Source organism: Microtus oregoni, unplaced genomic scaffold, assembly GCF_018167655.1.
Source record: "Microtus oregoni isolate MIOR12 unplaced genomic scaffold, Mior012 000153F_000, whole genome shotgun sequence".
Lineage (NCBI taxonomy): Eukaryota > Metazoa > Chordata > Mammalia > Rodentia > Cricetidae > Microtus > Microtus oregoni.
The window spans coordinates 561,073-582,486 of record NW_024544804.1 but is presented as its reverse complement, the minus strand read 5'-3'; the positions used below and the strand labels follow the sequence as shown (position 1 = coordinate 582,486).

At 45.2% G+C, this 21,414-nt stretch overlaps 2 protein-coding genes across 10 annotated transcripts in view; both read right to left on the bottom strand.

The window, feature by feature from the left end:
- The window catches only part of LOC121445005 (protein FAM104A-like), a 120,435-nt gene that overhangs the window by 21,621 nt on the left and 77,400 nt on the right, over window positions 1-21,414 (bottom strand). The window contains exon 3 of one of the 4 annotated variants that reach the window (XR_005973855.1): window positions 18,935-19,845. The exons of the other annotated variants lie outside the window; for them this stretch is intronic. The gene's annotated coding sequence lies outside the window, so the exon portion shown is untranslated. Of the gene's footprint in view, window positions 1-18,934; window positions 19,846-21,414 lie in introns of those variants that run through there. 4 annotated transcript variants of the gene reach the window in all.
- Window positions 12,836-21,414, bottom strand: part of LOC121445004 (protein FAM156A/FAM156B-like) — an 85,934-nt gene continuing 77,355 nt past the window's right edge. For all 6 annotated transcript variants that reach the window (XM_041646970.1, XM_041646971.1, XM_041646967.1 and 3 more), the window contains one exon: window positions 12,836-15,362. In XM_041646970.1, the coding sequence (XP_041502904.1) occupies window positions 14,629-15,243 (615 nt within the window). In that variant the 5' untranslated portion in view covers window positions 15,244-15,362 and the 3' untranslated portion in view covers window positions 12,836-14,628. The remainder of the gene's footprint in view (window positions 15,363-21,414) is intronic.

Sequence of the window (21,414 nt, the reverse complement as noted above, 5' to 3'; positions counted from 1 at the left end):
AGATGGGAAGGACTTTGTGCTGCCCCAACATAACATTCCAGACTATGTTGATTCCCCATGGGAGTCCTTACCTGTTGCTAGGTGTGAATGGGGCACGGATGCGGGGTAATTAAGGGAGTAAGAGGAGGGGTGGAAGGGAGAAATTTGGTTGGAATGTAAAATGAAATTTTTTTAAAAAAATGGATTTTTTTCCTTCTCCCTTGCACTCACCACTGTGACTGGGGAGAGCTTGGGGGAGTGGGAGGGTGGAGATGGAAAAAGGGTGGATATAGGAGCAGGGAAGAAGATATCTACATTAAGGGAGCCTTTTTAGGGTTGGCAAGAGACTTGGCTCTAGAGGGGATCCCAGGTGTCCACAGGGATGTCCCCAGCTAGGTCCTTGGGCGGCAGAAAAGAGGGTGCCTGAACTGGCCTCGCCCCACTATCACACTGATGATTATCTCCAATACCACCATATAATCTTTGTCCTGCAACAGATGGAGATAGAGACAGAGACCCTCATCAGAGCAACAAACTGAGCTGCCAAAATCGAGTTGAAGAGCAGAAGTAGGGAGAAGATGAGCAAGGAAGTCAGGACCAGGAGGGGTTGGTCCACCCAATGAGACAGCGTGCCTGATCTAATGGGAGCTCACCAAGGCCAGCTAAATGAGCCTGTGATCAAACCGTACTCTCTGGATGTGGCTGCCAAGGGGGGGGGGGCAGACTGAGAAGCCATGATAACAGCACTAGGACCTGTTTCTACTGCATGTTCTGGCTTTTTGGGACCCTAGTCTATTTGGATGCACATCTTCCTAGGCCTGGATGGAGCAGGGAGGGTCGTGGAAGTCCCACAGGGCAGGGTAGCCTGTTCTCTCTTAAGGAGAGAGGTGGAGGGAGGAGGGTAACTGGGGGAGCCGGAGGGGAATGAAAGGGGGGGAGGAAGTGTAATTTTTAATGGAAAAATAAATTTAAAAATGGATTTTTTTTCAAAGGGAATTTGGAAAAATTTCACACTAATGATTTAACAAAACACCTGAAAGCTCTAGAAAAAAAAAAAAGAATCAAAGTCACCCATGAGGAATAGATGGCAGGAAATAATCAAATTGAGGGCTGAAATCAAGCAAGTAGAAAGAAAAAGAACACTACAAAGAATCAATGAAATGAAGAGTGAGTTCTTTAAAAAAAAACCTGTACTTTATAAAATTGTAAAATCTGAAAGAAAAGGACAATTTTCAGGATAAGTACCACATACCAAAATTAAATAAGACCAGATAAACAATTTAAGGATATCTACAGCCCCTAAAGAAAGAGAATCAGCCGTTGAAGCCCCCCCCCCCCCAAAAAAAAAGAGAAAAATAGGGCTAGATGGTTTCAGCAAAGAAATCTACCAGAATTTCAAAGAAGAACTAATAACAATACTCCATAATTAGTTCCACATAATAGAAAGAGAAGGAACATTGTCAAATTCTTTTTATGAAGCTACAGCTACCCTGATACCCAAACCACACAAAGATGAAACAAAGAAAGAGAATTATACACCAATGTCCCTCATGAACTTTGATGCAAATATAATAAAATATTGGCAAGCAGAATCCAAGAACATCTGAAAAAAACCACATTCACTATGATCAAAGGGCTTCATCCCAGAGATGAAGGGATGGTTTCACAGATAAAAAATCTCTCAAGGTTGTCCACCATATGAGAGAAGTGGATGGGGTGGGTAGGAAGTGGGAGAAGGGAAAAGAGGAGAGGAAGGAGCAGAAAATGTGGTTCTTATGTCAAATAAATGAAAAAAATTAATGAAATCCCCGCAAATAACAACTCATGCTGTGAAGAATATGGAGCAAGCGGAACTCTCCTCCATTGCTGGTGGGAGTGCACACTTCCACTATCACTATGGAAATCAATATGCCAGTTCATCAGAAAATTGGAACTCAACCTACATCAAGAACTCGTTATAACACTCTTGAACATATACCCAAAGGATTCTTCTTTCTGCCTCAGGGAGACTTCCTCAAACATGTTCATTGCTATTCTATTCATAATAGCCAGAAACTGGAACCAAGGTATATGTCTGTTAAAAGAAGAATGGATAATAATAACAAGATACAATTACACAATGGCACATTACTCAGCTTTTTAGAGACATGAAATTGACCGACAAATGGGTAGATATAGAAGAAAAATCACCCGAGTGTGGAAACCCACACCCAGAAAAAGAAATATAGTAGGTGCACACGTAAAGGTGTAAATTATCCTTTAAGTAAATGATAACCTGTGGAGGATGGTTGAAAAAGTTTTCATTGCCACCATGAGGGAGACAGACAGATCTCTGTGCATTCCAGGCCAGCCTAGCCTGCATAATGAGTTCAAGGACAGTCAGAGCTACATGATGAGATCTTCTCTCAGAAAAAAAAAAGTAGAAAGAGAGAGAGAGAGAGAGAGAGAGAGAGAGAGAGAGAGAGAGGGGGGGGGGGGAGGGAGGGAGGGAGGGAGGGAGGGAGGGAGAGAGAGAGAGAGAGAGAGAGAGAGAGAGAGAGAGAAAGAGAGAAAGAGAAAGAGAGAGAGAGAGAGAAAGGCAAATGATAACCAAGCAACAATCCTTAGAACCAAGGGTTGGTGGGGTTGCATGAAGCTCTGGGAAAAAGTGAAATATAGATGTTAAGGACAGACTGGGAGAAGATGGGGATGGTAATGGGGTGGAGAATTAGGTGGGGGTGATGTGGAGGAGGGAGAGATTGTGAAGAGAGAAGGTTGAAATTGATGGCATTTGGGGATTGGTGTGGAAATCTAGTGCACTGAAAACTTCTTGGAATCTATGAAGGTCTTTCTAATAGTGACTCCTAGCAATGGCAGATGGATATTGAGTCTTACTGGCCATTTTTGAAGCCAGCCAAGGCTTCCAGTGGTGGGACTGCTTTGCATTCAGTTCAGTCCTTGGCAAAGAGGGCATGATGGAAATCCTCAACCTAGACTGTTTCTAAGACAAAGGGTTGCGCTCTGAAAACTGACAGTGGGGCCCCATTGCTGAGGATAATACCCACACAACTCAATGAACCTGGAGAATCTGAAATGCTGCCTATAAGAAACTGATGCCACTGTGTGCTAGTGTCTTTGGTGTGGGAAAGTACCCTGCAGGCTAAGGAAAGAGAAATGTAGACACAAGGCATGCACAAAACCTCTGACCTACAATCCGTCCTGCCTGCCAAATATCCAATGGTGGAACAGAAAATGGCCAAGTAGCCAATCAATGTCTGATTTATGGTCCTAAGGCCCACTACACGAGAAATAATCCATAGCTGACACTACATGGCTAACCAAGAACGAGAGATGAGATAGTCCAGAGACCTAGGGGAGACCAAACACCACTACTCTTAAGGAAAATCATTGAAATATTCCTTAATGATATTCTGCTCTGCTCACTAATCAGTGCCTTATCCAGTCACTAGAGGCTTCTTCCAACAGCACATGGGAACAGATGCAGAGTTCCACAGCGAGATGTTATATGGAGAGAGAGAGAGCCTAAATTAGAGGTCTCCACCAAAACTCTTCCACCAGAGCCCAGGAAATCCCATGGATGAGGAGGTTAAAGAGCGTAGAACCAGAGGGAATGGGAGACACTAGCAGAAAATTAAGCAAGGTGCATATGAGCTCACGGAGACTAGTGAGCCTGCACAAGTCCGACCGGAATCTATACTAGGTCTGTTGAATATATGTTACAGATATCCAGAAGGCTTAGTATTTATGTGGGACTTCTGACTGTGAGAACAAGGGGGTCTCTGAACATTGTGCTTGCTGTCGGGACTCTTCTCATGTTGGACTGCCATGTCCATCTTGGACATAATAGATTTGTCTCTATCCTAGTTTCTTTGTTGCTTTCTTTTTATCTGTTTATAGGCTGATCTTTTCTAATGAGAGACAAAAAAGAGTGGGTCTGAAGGGGAGGGAAGCATTGGAGGAAATGGTAGGAGCAGAAGGAGGGAAAACCATAATCAATATATATTATATGAGAAAGGAATTTATTTTCCACAGAACAAAAAAACTGTGTAGATAAGGACGGTGGATAATTAGACACTTACTGAATCAAAAAGATTTTTTTAAATATTTATTTATTTACTTATTGTGTATACAATATTCTGTTTGTGTGTATGCCTGCAGGCCGAAGAGGATACCAGACCTCATTACAGATGGTTGTGAGCCACCATGTGGTTGCTGGGAATTGAACTCAGGACCTTTGGAAGAGCAGGCAATGCTCTTAACCACTGAGCCATCTCTCCAGCCCCCTCAAAAAGATTTTTTTAAAAAGCTGTATTTCAATGTGTGTGTGTGTGTGTGTGTGTGTGTGTGTGTGTGTGTGTGTGTGTCTTCTTGTAAGGGACTGGAGGCCATAAAAGGGCATGTGATTGTCTGGAGGTCATAGGTTTTTTGCATTTGTGGGGTGCTCCAAGAGGCCTTCTGCAATTAATCCCCAGTCCTGTGCAAGAGTGGTACATGCTGCTGCCAAGTGCCAGGCCATCTGCATTTTACTATGCTCACAGCACTTCCTGGGCTATTTTTGGGTTTTGTTACAGTTACACAAGCCACACTGTACATCCTCAGAATTAGCCTGAAAACAAGTGGGATGAGCTTTGTGAATGGAACATACAGAAGGCTGAAGGAATCATGACTGTGAAATCAGGCTCAGTATGAGTTTGAAAGGCTTTGGACCACAAATGTGCAACCTGCTGGACAAATATCCAGATCCTGTCAAGGAGTCACTTCTCCATTCTCTTCTACTTCATTGTCCAGATGTCACTCATGGGACATTCTCTCAAGCACAGTGCTAGAGCCTGGACCAGTGGTAGTATGACTCTCACCAGCCCAGGTGCATGATAAAGGTAAGAAAAGGGACCCTTCCTAATGTGTGCAGCAAATACTCAGGATGCTGTAGACATCTTGTATTTACTTAAAGGCCACATTGAGCTCCAAGGATGTACTGGGGAAGGTGGAGAGATCCTAGTATGGATGCTCTTCAGAACAGGTCAGTCACAGCATCCTGTACCTAGAGTATACCAAAAACCCATTTAGGCACCCAGCAAACGTAAGGCTGTATTCATGGGGGGATTTACATATGCCCTGACTTCTGCATGTTTCTCAGCAAATTTGTGAAGGAAGGAGTTCATCATTGTAGGAAGGGGGAACACTAAGTGAGCTCTGTTCTGAGGGAGGTGAGAAAGTGGAGGAAGCCCAGGGACAGATGGACAAAAGACTTGCTGGGCAATAGGGAGGTCTGCCAAAAAAAAAAAAAAAGGTGAGCAGGGAATCATGGGAGCACAACAAATGTGTCATTATATAGACATCGTGTAGGGCTACCTGTTGGAAAAAGGGGGACTGTGGGCAACCTGATGACATATATATGGCATTTCTCATTCCTGAGAATCCTGTTCCTAGACTACGGATATGTGAATATGGGAAAACTCAGAGACACGTCGCAATTACAACAGATGAAGTGGAACTGAAGCGCAGTTGAGGCCTGTTACTAGAAGGCTGGGACAAATTTTGGACAAACTTTGGCCCAAAGGAAAGTACTTATTTCTTTCTTTTCTCAGACTCTGGACATCAAAATGGGACCAGATTTGTAAAATATAACTTGGAGTGGAGTAGTGCTGTAGAGGTTTCTAGAACAAAAAAAAAAAAAAAAAAAACTGGCTCCTAACAGAAGTACAATATACTCTTACTGAGGGGGGCCATCAGGATAAAAACAAGATGTTTCTATTTGGTAGTAGTGATAACCAGTCTCACCACACAGGTTCCTGGAAGAGTACATTTTCTAAGGAACCCAGGAAAAGTAGGACTTCTTCAGTCACAGATTAGATATGAAAAAAATGTGTACCCAATGGCCTAGGGAAGGACAAAATCCTGGTGGCTAATTCTGGGTCTCTTGGATCAGGAAGCTTGGCTGGGAAGGGAAAATGGCAGGGGAACCAGCATGCTAGCCATGCATTCTGCTCCCTCCTCTTCTGAAGACAGACAGCAAGGGCTAGCTAGCCTGGGAAAAGGAGTGAGGCAAGAGCAGAGAGGGGGAGTCTGAGGATACATGTCCCTTTGCCCTGGATGAGTTGTCAATGTCCCCACAACACACTGTAATATATGGGCAGGTCCCAGCAAGAAGAAAACGAGCTCAGTACCCTGGGGACTCTAATGATCCTCCTTGACCTTTGCCTTCAGGTCCCAGCAATGGTCAGCATGGCCAGGGGCTGTCCACTGCAAATGGGAAGTTGTTTTTTGCACAAAGAGGCAAAGGGAACTCCTGAGCTCTGACTTGAGGTACACTGCTGTAATCTGGATTATTGGACTTAAAAGATTATATGCCCCTCCTGAGACTGACCATTTGATAAGAGAGTCCAGGAGTCATTAGGGATTAGTCTCTTAGTTGTTTAAATAAGATGCTACAAAACACTGGGTCACCTCAAAGAAGAGCTGAAGGACTGGAGAGGAACAGGCTTTCCCTTTTATTTGGATCTGGTCTTTCTCTGTCTCATTGACATGTATGTTCTCCATGAATCCCATATATCATACAGAAGTGGTGGCTATGGATGAGGGTGTCAACTAATGCTCATAGAACAGAAGTGTTGTTCTCTGAGAAACAGCAAAAAACTTGGTGCAATGCATAGAGGTGGGGCTGTGGGGGAAGATGGGAAGTTGATTATCGTATACCTTCAGAAGGTGCTTAATGTATGTCTGTGTTCTTCCTGTGGATGTCCTATGTGAGCAGATATGTTTCTTTTCATGCCCATAATGAAGTGTGTATTGATTTGACTTCCACACACACTTCAGGAATTGGCCACCTTGTTCTTGGGGAGCCTTTCTGTTGGACTGAAGCTCAAGATGAGCCTGGATTTGTTGAACAGTGATCCCAATCGACGCTCCCACCACTCTGCACCTCAGCAGAGCTAGGGTCCTGGGGGCAAGTCGCCATGCCTGGCTTTTCACACTAAACTCAGGCATTCATGTTTGTGCCACAGCACCAATGGTTAATGAGATAACTCCCCAGACTCTTCTAAAGGCCATTTCACAGAATTGGCCTGAGCCTGCCCAGGTCTTGTGTTTGCTGTCTGAACTGCTGGGAGTTCATATATGCAGATGCTCTTGGATGATCATGCACCCAAATAAATTCAGGCAGCACAAAGTGATCTGTAATGGCTTAAAAAGGAAAAAAAAAATGCAATAAATGTAGGGGAATGTGGAAGGCTGGGTGGGGGTAAGTGAGGGGAATATGATGAAATCAATTGTATGAAAATCTCAAAGAAGTAATGATGAAAATTTTATAGGTTTTTGATAGGCTTTTTTCTCGGCGTCTCTCTCATTTCCTTTCTCAACTAAGTCTGCTGTCACCCTGTCATATGTACGCCTACAAAGCACTGAAGCTTTGCTGCTTGGGCTCTCAGACACCAAAATCGTGACTGAAATAAACATTTGAATGAGGTATGCAGTGTAGTCATTCAGTATTAAAGTATCACTAGGAGCGAGTCTCTTCATCAAGCGATATTAATGACAGTGCATTACCAGTCACAAGATATTTCTCAAGTCCACAGGACAAAGCTTTCCTGTGATGCTCACTGAGCAGAGGAATTCTAGAAAAGAAAACACATGAAAATCTGAGAACATAAAACAGCAGAGGATAAAGCAATGTGTGCCCAAGCCCTTTGACATGAGTACAGTTCCATGAAGCCATGTGATAGACGGATGATTAGAGAAACCCGTGAAATTCTCTAATATTCCCACATGTATGCCATGGCTTGTGCATGTGTGAACACGCACAAACACAGGCACACTTTTGAAATGCAAGAATAAACTCATGAAAATTGGAAATTATATTATGGAAAGCACATGGGTTCAGAAAACCCAGGAGAGACACCATAACCAGGTGTCCAGGAGCCTAGGTATGGGAGTAACCCAGCTTGGACAGTGTCGCTTGCTCCACCCAATGCCTTTCCTCAGTCAAGTACTGAGGCAAGAAAGAAGAAAATGGGCCCAAAGCCTGAGAGAAACCCCAAGATCCACATGTTGGTGAGCCACCTCTTCCTATGCTGTGCATAGGAACTTTAAAATGTGATGTTCTTTCTTGTATCCCTTCAGCTGACTAGACTGAATGAAAATGCATTCCATGTCCCTCACAAGCAAGAGAGCTAGGCAAGACAAGAGATGTTGAGGTCCCTTGCTGTAAACCTATCATTCCTCATTCTTCAAACTATCTGGAGGCAGCTACACATTCTGTGGCCTATGGGGACAAGTCTGCCCACAGATGAGCATGTGGCTAACTCTTTCAGAGGACTCCCTTCATCGCTGCTAGAAAAAGATGCCAATCAGGCCAGCAGCAGTGACATTTGGACAGTGAGGATATGAGCTCAGAAAGCCAACCATATTACTAGAGGTGCGTGGGTATGGGAATTCACTGTCTGGCTAGAAGGGTGCCTTTTATAGCAGCAGAATAGCTGCTTTGAAGGACTCAAATCAGCATTTCTTTCTTGGTCCTTTCTCCTGGGATCTGTGTTTTTGGTCCATAATGCCCACATGGCCCTGAAAACTGATGAATGTCTTCAGGAAGGAGAGTCTTTTCCCTCCAACAATTTCATCTGTATTACATTCACAATCATCCCAAAGCAAGGAAACCCCATGAGGTCTGCAGTTTGTGGAGCATTCTGACCAGCCTCCCCTAACATCAACATTTTGACTTGATTTACAGACTAGTGTCAGTAAACCAGCAGTGCACAGACATGTGGAAGGCCACCACTGAGAAAGTAAGAAAATCTGTATCCCCATGAGGAAACTCTTTCGAATGACATCACCAACACCTATGGAGCCCCATCTGCCCAGTGGGTATTTGGGATGTGTCCTGTGCTGCAGGTACACAGCAACATAGGGCCTACCATGAGAACTCACTAGAAATGGAGATAGTTGCATGGAAAGATTAGTGTCTCTAAGTGTGTCAGCTAGGATTTTATAGCTGTGAAGAGACACCAGAACCATGGCAACCCTTACCAAAAAAATAAAAAAAAAAAAAAGAAAACAAAACATTAATTTGGCAGCCTTACATGTCAGAGGTTAAGTCCATTATTGTCAGGAAGAGGTAAGCCACTAGGCCTGGCTTGAGATTCTCAGATCTCAAAGCCCAACACCAAGTGAAATGCATCTTCCAACAAGGCCACACATCCAAAAATACCACTCTCTATGAGGTAATGGGGGCATTCTCATTCAGACCACGATAGTAGTTACAGAACCCATCGAAAAGTCTTACTCATGGCTGTTTCCTCTCAACCAACAAGGTAGACATGGAGAATGGGAGACAGGGCTGGGCGTGGTAGATCTCACCTGTAATCCCAGCATACAAGACATGGAGGCAGAGAAATCTCTGTGAAATTTCTTTCACTCTGGTCTACTTATGAATGCTGAGACAGCCATAACTACACTGTTTAGCTCAAAACAAAAACAAAACATAATGGAAACTGAAGGCAGAATGTCTGGGTTCCCCTACACAACCGACTAAATTTCACACCCTTTAAGCTTGTTCCGACTTCTCTTCTCTCAGAGCTTGATATTCACATTTGGTCCCGTGTACACTGTGTTGGTTGCCACATGAAGTGTGCTCCTGTAGGTTTGACTAGCTCAGACTTATGAATGGGGCAGGATTTGGCCCATGATGCTGATCAGGCAGGATGGAATGCTACAGATCAGGGGCATTCACCATGTTCTTGATCCATTCCTTGACAGGCAGCTGCATGGTGCCTCTTCATCCTTGTCATAACTTCCACCTAAGTCAGTTAACTATGGGAATGGCAGCCCATTTCTCTTTTCCTGTTTTATCTGGATTTGGGGACATACCTTCAGCAGGCATTGTAATTCTCAAGCTCCATGTTGGGATTCTGTTTGGAATCCATTGTTCAGGCTTTTGGGGTCAAATCTCAGGGCACATCTGTTAGTGATTTTACATGGAATGCAGCTATGAACACTGAAGACAATATTTACATGCATATATGTGTTCATGTGTGTATGCACATATGTATTTATATATAGTAAAACTCACTTAGAATGACATTATCCAAGTAAATATGTGGTGTGTGAAATGTCACAATTCCCTCTGTCCTGTACCCTACAAATAGATAGATGACAGATAGATAGATAGATAGATGGATAGATAGATAGATAGATAGATAGATAGATAGATAGATAGATAGATAGATAGACAGATAGACAAGACAGGTGCTGTATGCAGTATTGAGAATTCCATGGGTTCTAAGTGATGTTACATTTCACTGCTTGTGTGAATGTACCCAGAACATGCAACATTAACAAGATGGCTGATATAGAAATCATAGCATCTGTCTAATGGTTAAATGGCCACATAGGTGTTCACAGCCCCTTCTCCTTGTTACCACCAGAAGGAGAGGGACTGCCCCATCTGCACACCCTCGCTGAAAATCCAATGTTCCTGTAGCTTGTGGCCAGAGCCTGTGTCCTTGTCCTCCTTGTCTTTGCATCTCACAAACAGGCTCAGAACCCTTCAGGAAGCTGCTAATGTTGAGAAGGCACTGAAATACTGAGCATGTCCCTCGACACTCTGGCTTTAGGGCTGCATCCTGTAGAATGAGGCTGCTCATGTGACAATCTCCCTCTGCCCTGGCTCTTTCTCTCTCACCAGGTAACCTAGGCAACCACACACTCCGCCCTGTCAGAAAAATCACTTTTTCTCACAGGTTATTGATTTCTTCTGGCACAGTCGTTTCAGGATGAGATTTAAAAACACCTCTGCCACCACCTCCTGTCCAGAGTCCTCACAGGGCCTCAAGCTGAGTCATGACATTTGAGAACATGTCCCCCAACCTCTCTTGAGAGAAAATGAAAATGGTGGGGTGGGGGAAAATGTCTGTCTATTTCACAAGGGATGGGAGAGGGTGGCACGACACAGACCTAGAGGTAAATCATGATGCATTGATGAAAGGTATTCCAATCGCATCACCATGACAACTGCAATCAAGGCATAATTAGAGTCTCTCTTGTAGCACCAGAGTTTAAAACATGCGTGAGGGTTTGACAGCAGAAGCACCACACACCTAAGATGCTCGAAAGTGCTCATGAAGATGCTGCCTGCTACCTTGTGAGTGTGAGAAACACATCCTGATCTGATCATCCAGGAAACTGCCCACCAGAGAGGGTGAGGCAGGCAGGGGGAGTACACTGTGGTTCAGGGTGCCATTACTCGGGAAAGGGCTACTATTATGTGAGGTAGAATGCAATTAATAAAAAGTTTATGGCTTCGGGCTGGGGAGCCAAGGGGCTGGTAAAGTGTCTGGCGCAAGGGCAAGAACTTCTGAGGTTGGATCCCTGAGCACACACTCAAAAGGTAGCCTGGCGGGGCACTCCCACAATCCTAAGGCTGATAGACAGAGAGAAGAGGATTCCTGGGGCTGGCTATTGGCCTGATTGAGACACACTGGTGAGTTCTAGGATCCTACAATACAACTGTCTCAGAACACATGATGTGTGGCGGACTTCTCGACCGGCGAGAAAGAACAAGCACCACACTCAGATCACGCTTTACTGGAGTGCCCTTGATTGATGGGGAGCAGGAAACGAAAGGGGCAGGAAATGAGGGGCAGGAAGGGAAGGGCAGGGAGAGCATGAAGCAAAGGGGCGAAGGGCACTGAGGCAGCTGCTTAAATAGGGAATTGGCACACGGGTCGCCCTGTGATTGGCTGCCACCAACAGCTGACACCAGACCGCATTGGGATAGGCTCAAGGATCCTCATCCACCACGCATGCAGGAAGCGGGGGACACGCAGCTCTCAAAGGCATAGCCAAATATGGAGTTGTTTATTTCCAACAAGACAGGATGTCGGCGCCATCTTGTAATGGCGATCCTGTCTGGCTCACTACAATGATGGAGAGCAATAGAGTAACACGCCCAGAGCCAACCTCGGACCTCCACCCACACAGGCATGAGGGCCCACAGTCACACACACACACACAGACACTCAGTCATCCACTGCACACGTATAATTGTATGAAGGAGATAAAGGCGATGAATCAGTAGTCATGGTCAACTGAGGGCACCAGCAGGACTTGAATAACTGAGGGCAAAGTAAAGGGTCCCCACAAAAGACCACCTCTAGGGGAAGCAAGGATCATGGGTGCCGACTCCAGTGACCACTTAGATGACTCTGAGAGTCCTTGGCCAAGAACACAGTGTTGTTATCCATATAGGGCATGAACTTTTACAGGGTATGGGGCAGTGGGGCTGGCAGCTGAGCCTGGGCCCTCTTGTCAGAAGGTCCTGTATCCAGCATGCCAAGAGAGTCACAGCACATCCTGTAGTTGATTGAAGTGAGTCACTGGAATCTCCAGGGAGGTGGATCTTAGAGCGAATGGTTCAATGACCTCCATCCTGCTCTGTCACTGACTTTGAAACTTTACCATTGTGTATTCTAAAGGGCAGCATGTGCTGATGCTGGATGCAGAGGGGATAACAGGAAGACCTACAGGTAGGTGAGGAATCAGGGAGGGGTAAATGTGACCAGAAGAAAACACAGCACCTACTACAGGAGATCCACTGTGGAAAAGGAAAAACATGGCCATTGCTGTGCCAAGGGGAGAAATCATTGAAAAGAAAGCATGCAAACTGAACTATATTGACAATTTGGGTCATCACCTAGTCAGTCGGGGGACTGAGAAGATGTGTTACAAAACCCAGAATGTGAAGAAAAAAAAAGTTGCCCCCTGAGTTAGGGTGGAGACCACTACACATTTTCTTCATCTCTCAAAGTCTCAGACAAAACCACATGGTGACATCCCAGTCCACATTAACAACAGGAGGCAGGTGATCATAGAAGAGAACATGTTTACACATTTGGAACAGGGCATTTCAAGCTGTCTGGTTCAAGCAGAACAGGACGCCACAGACTTGAGTAGAGCAAATCAGTTCAATGTCAGGCAAGTGAAAATAACTTGTACACCCTGACACATCCCTCTGATCAGACAGAGATACAGGTGCACTGTCCAGGGACTGCAGGTCACAGGGCATGTGAGAAGGAAGGACAAACAGTAAAGCAAGTAACACATCTCAAAGATTCTCTCCTTGTTTCCCAGTACACAGCAGGCTCTGCCTCTCATGGTTAAATGGCCAGGAACAAGTTTTACCCTGCCAGGATGCCTTTGCCCTCAAAACTGCCAGGGCACCCCATAATGGCTGGCAGGGATGTGTTTTCAGACCTTCAATAGCTTCCTCTATCATTCCAAAGCTACACACTGGCTGCTGCAGAGTGGTTGCTAGGCAGCAGCCTGGAGCAATGAGCCACATCCTCATTTGAATAAGGCCACATCCACCCAACCCCACTTGTGTGGCATATAGGCAGCTGAAAGGCTGGTCCTCTGATCAGTTCAACAAGGGGTACATTCTGCCCTCGCCATCATCATCAGAGGCTTTTAGCAGCTAAGAAGAACAGAGTGTACAGACTCCCAATAATAAGCTGATAACTAATAAACACATAGAAACTTGCGACTGCTGGATCTTGACCAGTAACAGCAAACTTGAGGGCAAAGTGGCCTCCCCAGCTTCCAGTCTATAACATGGGCATACCCAGGTCATGGATATTTATAGTGGCATTACTGGAAAAGTCATGAAGACAGTCCCCACACAAATTCACCATGATCACCAAATCTGGTGATAACAATATTGACCAGCAATGTCAGGCACTATGACGATTCCACGCGGACCCTCCTGCAGTATAGTCCATACCCCCTCCTGAGCCTTTCCATAGTCAAGCTTGCCTCTTTGCTTTCTCTTCTACATGAAACTATGCCTTTGCTGACCTGCCTGGGTGTCCTTCAATTATGTATTAATCAGATGAAGAGACATGTGTGGGGTGGGGGTGTGATACACAGGTGTGTAATTCCAAATCAACATTGCTAGAAATATAATTGAGTGAACACATTGGAAATTCTTCCAGCGATCCAGCATTTGGTATGGCTAAGAGGGAATCTTCTCTTCTTCTATGTAGGTTCACACTACTGGATGTTCTACCCAATATAATGCATTTGGTACCTGCTTTAAGCTTGCATTCTTTTACGCCAAATTTTGAATGCTACAAGTCAATGAGTCTCTCCTATCCAGAGCACGGATCTCATCATACCTATCATACCTGTAATTCCTTTTGTGGGCCACTCAATAAACTGACATTAAGAAGGCATACAGAAGATATGCATCTGTCTTATATATACATATGTACATATATATAGAGAGCTATATACACACACATGATGTTGGTTTTTTTTTAACAGGAAGGTGGGGGGCATTCTATTCCCAGGAAAATGAGTGAAAACTCTTTGTGTATGAATTACAACATGGACGTTCAGGGATCTCTGGTTCCCACTTTTCTTTTGTAAAGGCTAACACACACTACCACACCCAAAAAGGCATGCTAAAAGACATAAGGAGGAAAGTTGAAGCCTTTCCTAGGACAAATTCGGTCATAGCACAAGTGTTTGGACTCATCCAAGGCAACTGATTGCCTAGACCGCAGAAGAGTCCCGGCCCCTGAGCTGGCCGTCTGCACTCTGTGCATCAGTTTTCATCTCCATCCTCTGGGAGCCAGCTCCTCAGCCTTCTTCCATCCTCTACTTGAGCATCCTCTGGAACATCCTCATGCTTTCCTGCTGCCTGTCCACCGGGAGCATCTGCTCTGGCTCCAGCTGCCCCCCAGTCCCCTCTGGCAGGGGGCTGGGTCTGCTGGCTCCCAGGCTGAGGGTGAGGCCATTGAGGCCCTGCACCAGCGTTTCCCAGGAGTGAGGGTTGTGGGGCGTGTTCCTCTCTCCACTCATCCCAGCAACATTTGGAACATGGTCCTGGCATGGGAGCTGATTCTGAGCTTTTTCGCTTGAGGGAGAGCCTTTGACAGCCCTTTCAAGCAGGTAAGGTGCCATGTGATCCCGGTGCCAGCGTCTTGAGTGCCTCAGGAAGACTTTCTTCCTATGAGGAAAGCCCTGCTTTTCCCAGTATTGCTGCCACAAGGCCTTCTTCTCGCGGGCCTGCTGTTGGAGCAGCCCCTCTGACAGAGGAGCAGGGACAACAGAGCCAGGGCTACGGCAGAGGCTCAAGCCATTGAGGCCCACACTTAGCTTTTCTGAGGAGGAAGGCTGAGAGCCTGCTGAGGCCTCTTGGGAGCTTGTCACAGTGGCCATGCTGGAGGGCATGGAAATCGACATTGGATCCCATTTCTGCAGCGGATCCATGGGTGTCTAGAGTCGGAGGCCACAGTGAGCCCTGGGTCCAGGAGGAAAAGTGAAGGTGGAGGCTTGTGGAATAACTAGGCGATAGCCAGGAGGAATGTGTGCAGCCAGGAAAATCCAGACTGTAACAAGAGGTGAGAAGAGAAGAAAGAGAGCCCGTGATTATTCATTCTATTTTGTCTGTCCCTCATCTTCGACATGGGGCCACCTCCCAGGCTTCTTCTGGGGGTTACATGAGATGATACATGTTCAAAGAGCTAAGCACAGGGCATAGCACATCAACAGCAATCCTGGCATGGCAGCTGGTACTCTTTCTATCACCTGAGAGCTCATGTGGAAGGTATGGACAACCACATTGATTTCTGCCTCACTTCTGACAAAACTACAAGGCAACTCTACTGCAATGAATAGACAATGATAGCCATACTTCATAGAGGTGTTTACATTAATTTAAAAGGCAAAATTTTTTCTCTACTTACAAGGATTTCAACCCTAAGACCTCACTCACACTATCTCATCTTCACCCCACTAATCACTGTCTTACCATGCTGTCCTAGAACCCACTCAGTTCCATAACATGCACTGAGATCATGACCAAATTGCCCTGCTTATGAAGACAATGAAAGAATCTTGGCATGGGGATTTCATGGACTCTGAGGTGGCTCTTTCCTGCGTACCAACATCTGACAGTTAGACATTAGACAACTGCCTAAAAGTCAACCTGGCCCACCATTGACTTTCGACCTCAGGTGTCCTGATGTACCACTCGGGGTCTACTTCAGCTCAGTGATTTGAATGTGATCTTTCCGTTACCTTCTGTGTTCCTAGTCGTACACTTCAAATGACCTCTGCTGACCATGGTCAACCTGGATTCTTGCACTCTGCAATTCCACAAGTTCTGTCCTTTAATTTGTGCGTGCAAACTGCTTCCCATAAGCATATCTGATTGCTGCAAACTGTAGAGTTACACAAAAGAGTCTCCTCACCCAAGGAAAAGCAAGGACATGAAATAAAGGAAGTAAAGCAAAAGGGGTACTGGAAGAGTCTGGGCAAGTGTAGCATCAATGAAAGAAGGAAAGTTCTGGTGGGCCATTCCTAAGGGAGGACATGGGAGTCACAACTCTGCCTGCAGGTAGAGTTGACCGTGCTGTGTGCCCCGTGATTGCATGTCCTGGACTCTTGAGATACAATCAGAGAACAGTGGAGGCTCACATAGGCAGCCTTCAGGAAGGTTCACTATGCTCCTATCCTCAGGCATGAGGAGACAACAGAGCAAAGACATTCTCCATACTTGTTAACCTGACTGGGAGGTGATCAAGTTAAGCTTGCTACTGAATAGGAATGAAGAAACTGCTTCCAAGAAGTGGATACTAAATTATGTCACTTGGCAGCACTGCTTGTCTACTGCCATTGAATCTTCCAGCCTTCTGAGGACGAGATTCCTGAAATTCAAAGGCAGAGAGAGGGGTGAAGGGAAGAGAGGGAGACGGGGATGAGAGACTGAGGGAGGGACCATATGTACGAAAGAGAACTAGTCCCGATTCTTCATCAGTGTCATAAGGAAATATGCCACAGCTGTTTTCACCTCCTCTGGACTTGGTTTTTGCTCTTCCATGCAGTCATTGATGAAGGTCCCTGCACAGCTGCAATCATTGTTCTTTCCACTCCACGTTCCTCTGCTCATCCAAATACAGACAGCAGTCAATATCACCAGAAGCATGTTTAGCGTAATGATACCTCACGCCAAACCATTGTCAGCACAATGGTTTTCAGGAATATGTCTTCCCTCTCGATGACCAATACCCTCCTCTCAAGATATTCAGAATGCTATGCATACCTTTCTCATCCACCATATCTTTTCCTGGGTACTTCCTGGAGACAATGGTTTCATAGGAAACCAAGTTACTCCTTGTAATAACCAATGCATGGATCCTTAGCTTTAACACAAGAAATTGGAGGAGGAAAGCCATTTCTGTGAGGGTTCCCAGGTGAAAGCTCATCTTGCCAGAGGCTGCAGATGTCTCCATCCCTGCTGTGTGACCAGCTGCAAGTCATACTGGAGACCAAATTTCGGTGGAGGGTGCTCACATTTTGTCTTCTGCTCGGTAACTGATACTCACAGGGACCTTACAAGTACTTTAGGGTCTGAGCTGTGAACTCATATGGATATTTATTTTTCAAGGACAGCAACATATTTGGAGGTGTATGTGAAGATATATGGATCCTTTATTTCTGGTAGGGCAAATTATTTGGGAAAGGGCAGGTATTACAGTCAAAAATAACAGTTTGGTGTTGGTCTTGATGCATAGTCAAATGAAGATCTGTCTTAAGATCACATCGCACAGGAGCCAAACCTACCCAGGTCAAGATTCCCAAGAAGGTAACAACCTTTGCATTGCCACTCACAGGAGGACTAGAAATCCTCTGGGGTAATGTGGAGCGCAGGGGTTGTGTCTGGATAATATTCCAGTACAAGGACAGTGTGGTTGAGGAATTTGAAGTGGGGAGCAGGGTGTTACAAGATCAGTCTAAAGTGGTAGCCACTCACACTGATCCATAAAGCAGACATTGTGGGACAAGGACAAGGGTTTGAGCACTTAGCTTTATAGCAGTGGCTAGGTCGCTGTGGCTGCCGAGAGCTCGCCAGTTCCCTCCCTAGATCCCTGCACTTGCAATGATACTTTGTACGAGTCATCACAATTGCATTCAAAGAAATATTTCTGTGGATATCCTCGATCCTACAGAGCATTCCAGACCTTGGAATGGGGGAATGATGCCCACAAAATATTCTGTTAAGAACTCGATGGCACCTCAGTACCCCCATGGTGGTGTTAGAAGTGATGGCAAAGGCCCAGGTGGAAATTGGATGACAGTAGAGGTACAACAGAACCATGGGACAGCAGTGGAGCTGCAGCTTGGTGGACAAATTCAGAGCTGAGGATTGAAGAGAGGACTTGTGGGATCCTGGGGTTGAGGTTGGATGAATGAAACCAGAGCACGCCAGAGCTGTATCACTCTGGGACAGGAAGATCATGGTTGAAACTGGCAAGTTGGAGATGGCAGAGATCTGGTGGGAGGGGGTATTATCGATGTGGAAGAGGGAAGTTCTAGGCCAGCCAGGCATAGGCACATGTAGCCTCTTGGCATGGACATATCAGTCAGGGCCAAGGCATTGAATATCACTACTGAGAAGAAGGGATCACAGAAACCTAGGCCTTGAGGAATGCCTGCCTCAGTGAATGTCAGGTTTGAGTGTTTGGCTAAACCAAGAAGAAAAAGGCAAAAGGAAAATAAATACAACTGGTGGCATAGCCACACCATGGTTTTAGGAGAGCAATGTGGCAGCATTTTCTTACGTCATTCCTGTTGTGCCCTCAGTTCAGGAATCATGTCCTGATGCCAGAGTCACCCCAGCACTCTACCATCGAACAGTAGCTCCCCTGTCCTGGAAGCTCAGTGCTGGCAGAGCAAGCACTGAGTGAGATAAGAGGATTGTGGTGGCCCTGTGGTGTATGTGGGTATCCTTCACATGAAAGCAAAGGAGAGCAGGATAACTGCCCCTGCACCCAATGTACGTGCCTCATTCTTAAAGCATCCTATGTCCTCAGGTAACTAGTTTACTAAACTTGTGTATTCAGAACATAGATTCAAGCAATCATTTAACCCATTTTAGAAATTTATTCTCTTTATTTTAAATTTTTATTTCAGGTATCAATTGTGGTTTAGCTTGGCCAAAAACTCACCATGTAGAACAGAAGAGTCTCAAATTTATGGTCATCTTCCTGCTCTGCCACGCTTGGAATTAAAGGAATGAACACTAAGCCTATTAAACATGTGTGAATGTCTGTCTTTCACACACGTACACCTGTACTCACATACGAGCCACATATATACAGTGCTCGCCAGTTGGACTGCATCTGATTATGCTGCTAAGGCTGGCCTCCAGCTCCTCATCCTTCTGCCTCCTAAGTTCCTGGAAAAGAGACTTGCTGACCCCAATCCACTTATCTTTAAAACTTACCAAGGCGTCAGGGTTTTTAAGCTGAAAACTGAGAACATGGTTTTCGCAACGTTGGGAAATAAACCCACATTATTCCCTAATGGGTTGGTTTTTCCCTAAATAATGTGTTTCTCAAAGGGGATGGGGGTATTCTGCCTGAAGGGAGAAATCCTGCCCATAGTACACTTGACTTGAGCACTCTTCTTCAAACTCTTATCAAAGATTTCAAAGATTGATCTCCAGGATTTCCACACAATGCACTGACAGATTTTCCCCTTGGAGGATCTTGGTGCCAGTCAGCCCACTGAAAATGACCCGGTCCTAGCCATGTTACTCTCCAGTTTGAGAATGCTCAGCACTTATCTCCTATCACTGCCAGCATCAATGGAATGCACCACAGTCCATTTGCAAAAGCTGGCTGCTCTGGCAGTGTTCCAGCTTCAGACTTTGTGGGGAGAACTGCATTATGAATTGAATTCAAGTTGGAGGTTAAATTGGACTAATGCCATTCTGCTTCATCTTCCCTGTGATGAGGCCCTCAGGCCCAAAGAGGTTCTCATTGTGGAATTTCACTCTCTGTCTTTGACACGTATACATGCATAGATCTGAAAAAAAAAAAAAGCCCTGTAATCAGTCTGCAGCATTACACAAACACATCTTTTATACTTGGGCCAATCGCAGAGTGCTGCAGAGAATAGCCAGGGACCACCACGTGCCCACAACAGTTTCAAAGAAAAGACAGTCCTTTCATAACTGGATATCGCCAGGCAATGAAAGACTGGTGTGCATTTGCTGAAGTGCAAACAAGGCCACACAGAGAGCTCTGAAATCACAAGGATGTGTCTCAAGTCAATATCAATATGAGAACTCTCAGAACATGAAGGAGACTCAAGACTGAAGATAAGCTGTAGGAAGCTTATGTCCCCAGTCCTGAAAAACAGGGATACTACTAGATCAAGCGTTGTTAAAGAGAGTGGCAATGAAGGTTATGGTTGCAACTATTCAGTCTTATTTGGTGAGTAACTTACCAGCATGTTGTCCCTGAATGTGACATTACTGCCTTGTACCTTGACACTAGCAAGAAAGAAGACCCGGTCTGATCTCATACTTACAGTGACTCCTGAGAGATGTCTACATAGGAAATATCTTCTATTCCATTTATGGACTTTGGCTGGGTTTATATTTATTTGTGTATGTTTACTTTTGTCTGTCAATACAGGGTATTGAATGTAGGGCCTGCTACATGGTAGATATATGTTACCACTCGGCTATATTTCCTGCCTTCTCCATTGATATTTTCTTTTGACTCAAAGTCTCAGGACCCTATACAGGCTCTCCTTGAACTCAGTCTGTAGCTCTACCTTACAGCAGGTGATCCTCCTGCCTCAGACTCCCACTAGCTGGGATTACAGGCCTCCACCAAAAGGCCTTTGTATTCATTTGTATTTGAAGACAAGGACTTGGGCAAATTTCTTCTCCCAAGAGAAGAATTGAACAGTACAGTTTCTCCCCAAGGGCCATTACTTATCTGCACTGGCTTTTTAGCTTCATTTAGCCTGTATGCTTCATGGTGTCTTGAAAATCGACAACTAAGTTTTTTTGTCTGCAATAGGAAGTCTCAGGGTATGAAAATGCACTGACCACGGTGCAGGAGAGGGCAGATCCTCAGGATTGTAACAGTAAGGAACTCTCACACAAGTCAAGAAGGCTTTCTGCACCTGGTCCACATCAAACCTCTTAAGAAAACTTGAAGAAAAGCCAAAAGAACAAATGAGGAACTAAAACCCGACTGAGACATCCATCTTGGGAAGAATTCTGACTGTTCCCTCTCTAGTCATGGTTAACAAGGTTAACTATTTATTCTTTTGAGAAATCAACCTGACCATAATCCCCAAGATTGGTCCCAAGCAGAACAGGATGAGAAATAGTCATTAATAAAAGTAAGTTCTGAAATTTCCCTCACTTGGTGGGAACTCAAGAGATCTCAGGACACATCCCTCACAGGATATGGGGAAAATGATAATGATGCAGAAAATGGCACAGGAGTTCACCAAATCCTTCAAAAGTTAGGGTTTTCTGGAGACCTCAAAGTGACCTTGCATCAGTCTGTCCAGTGCTGTGGTCAAGTAGACAGAAAGGGACTCTCCAGAGGGAATGATCTACTGGTTGTGTTG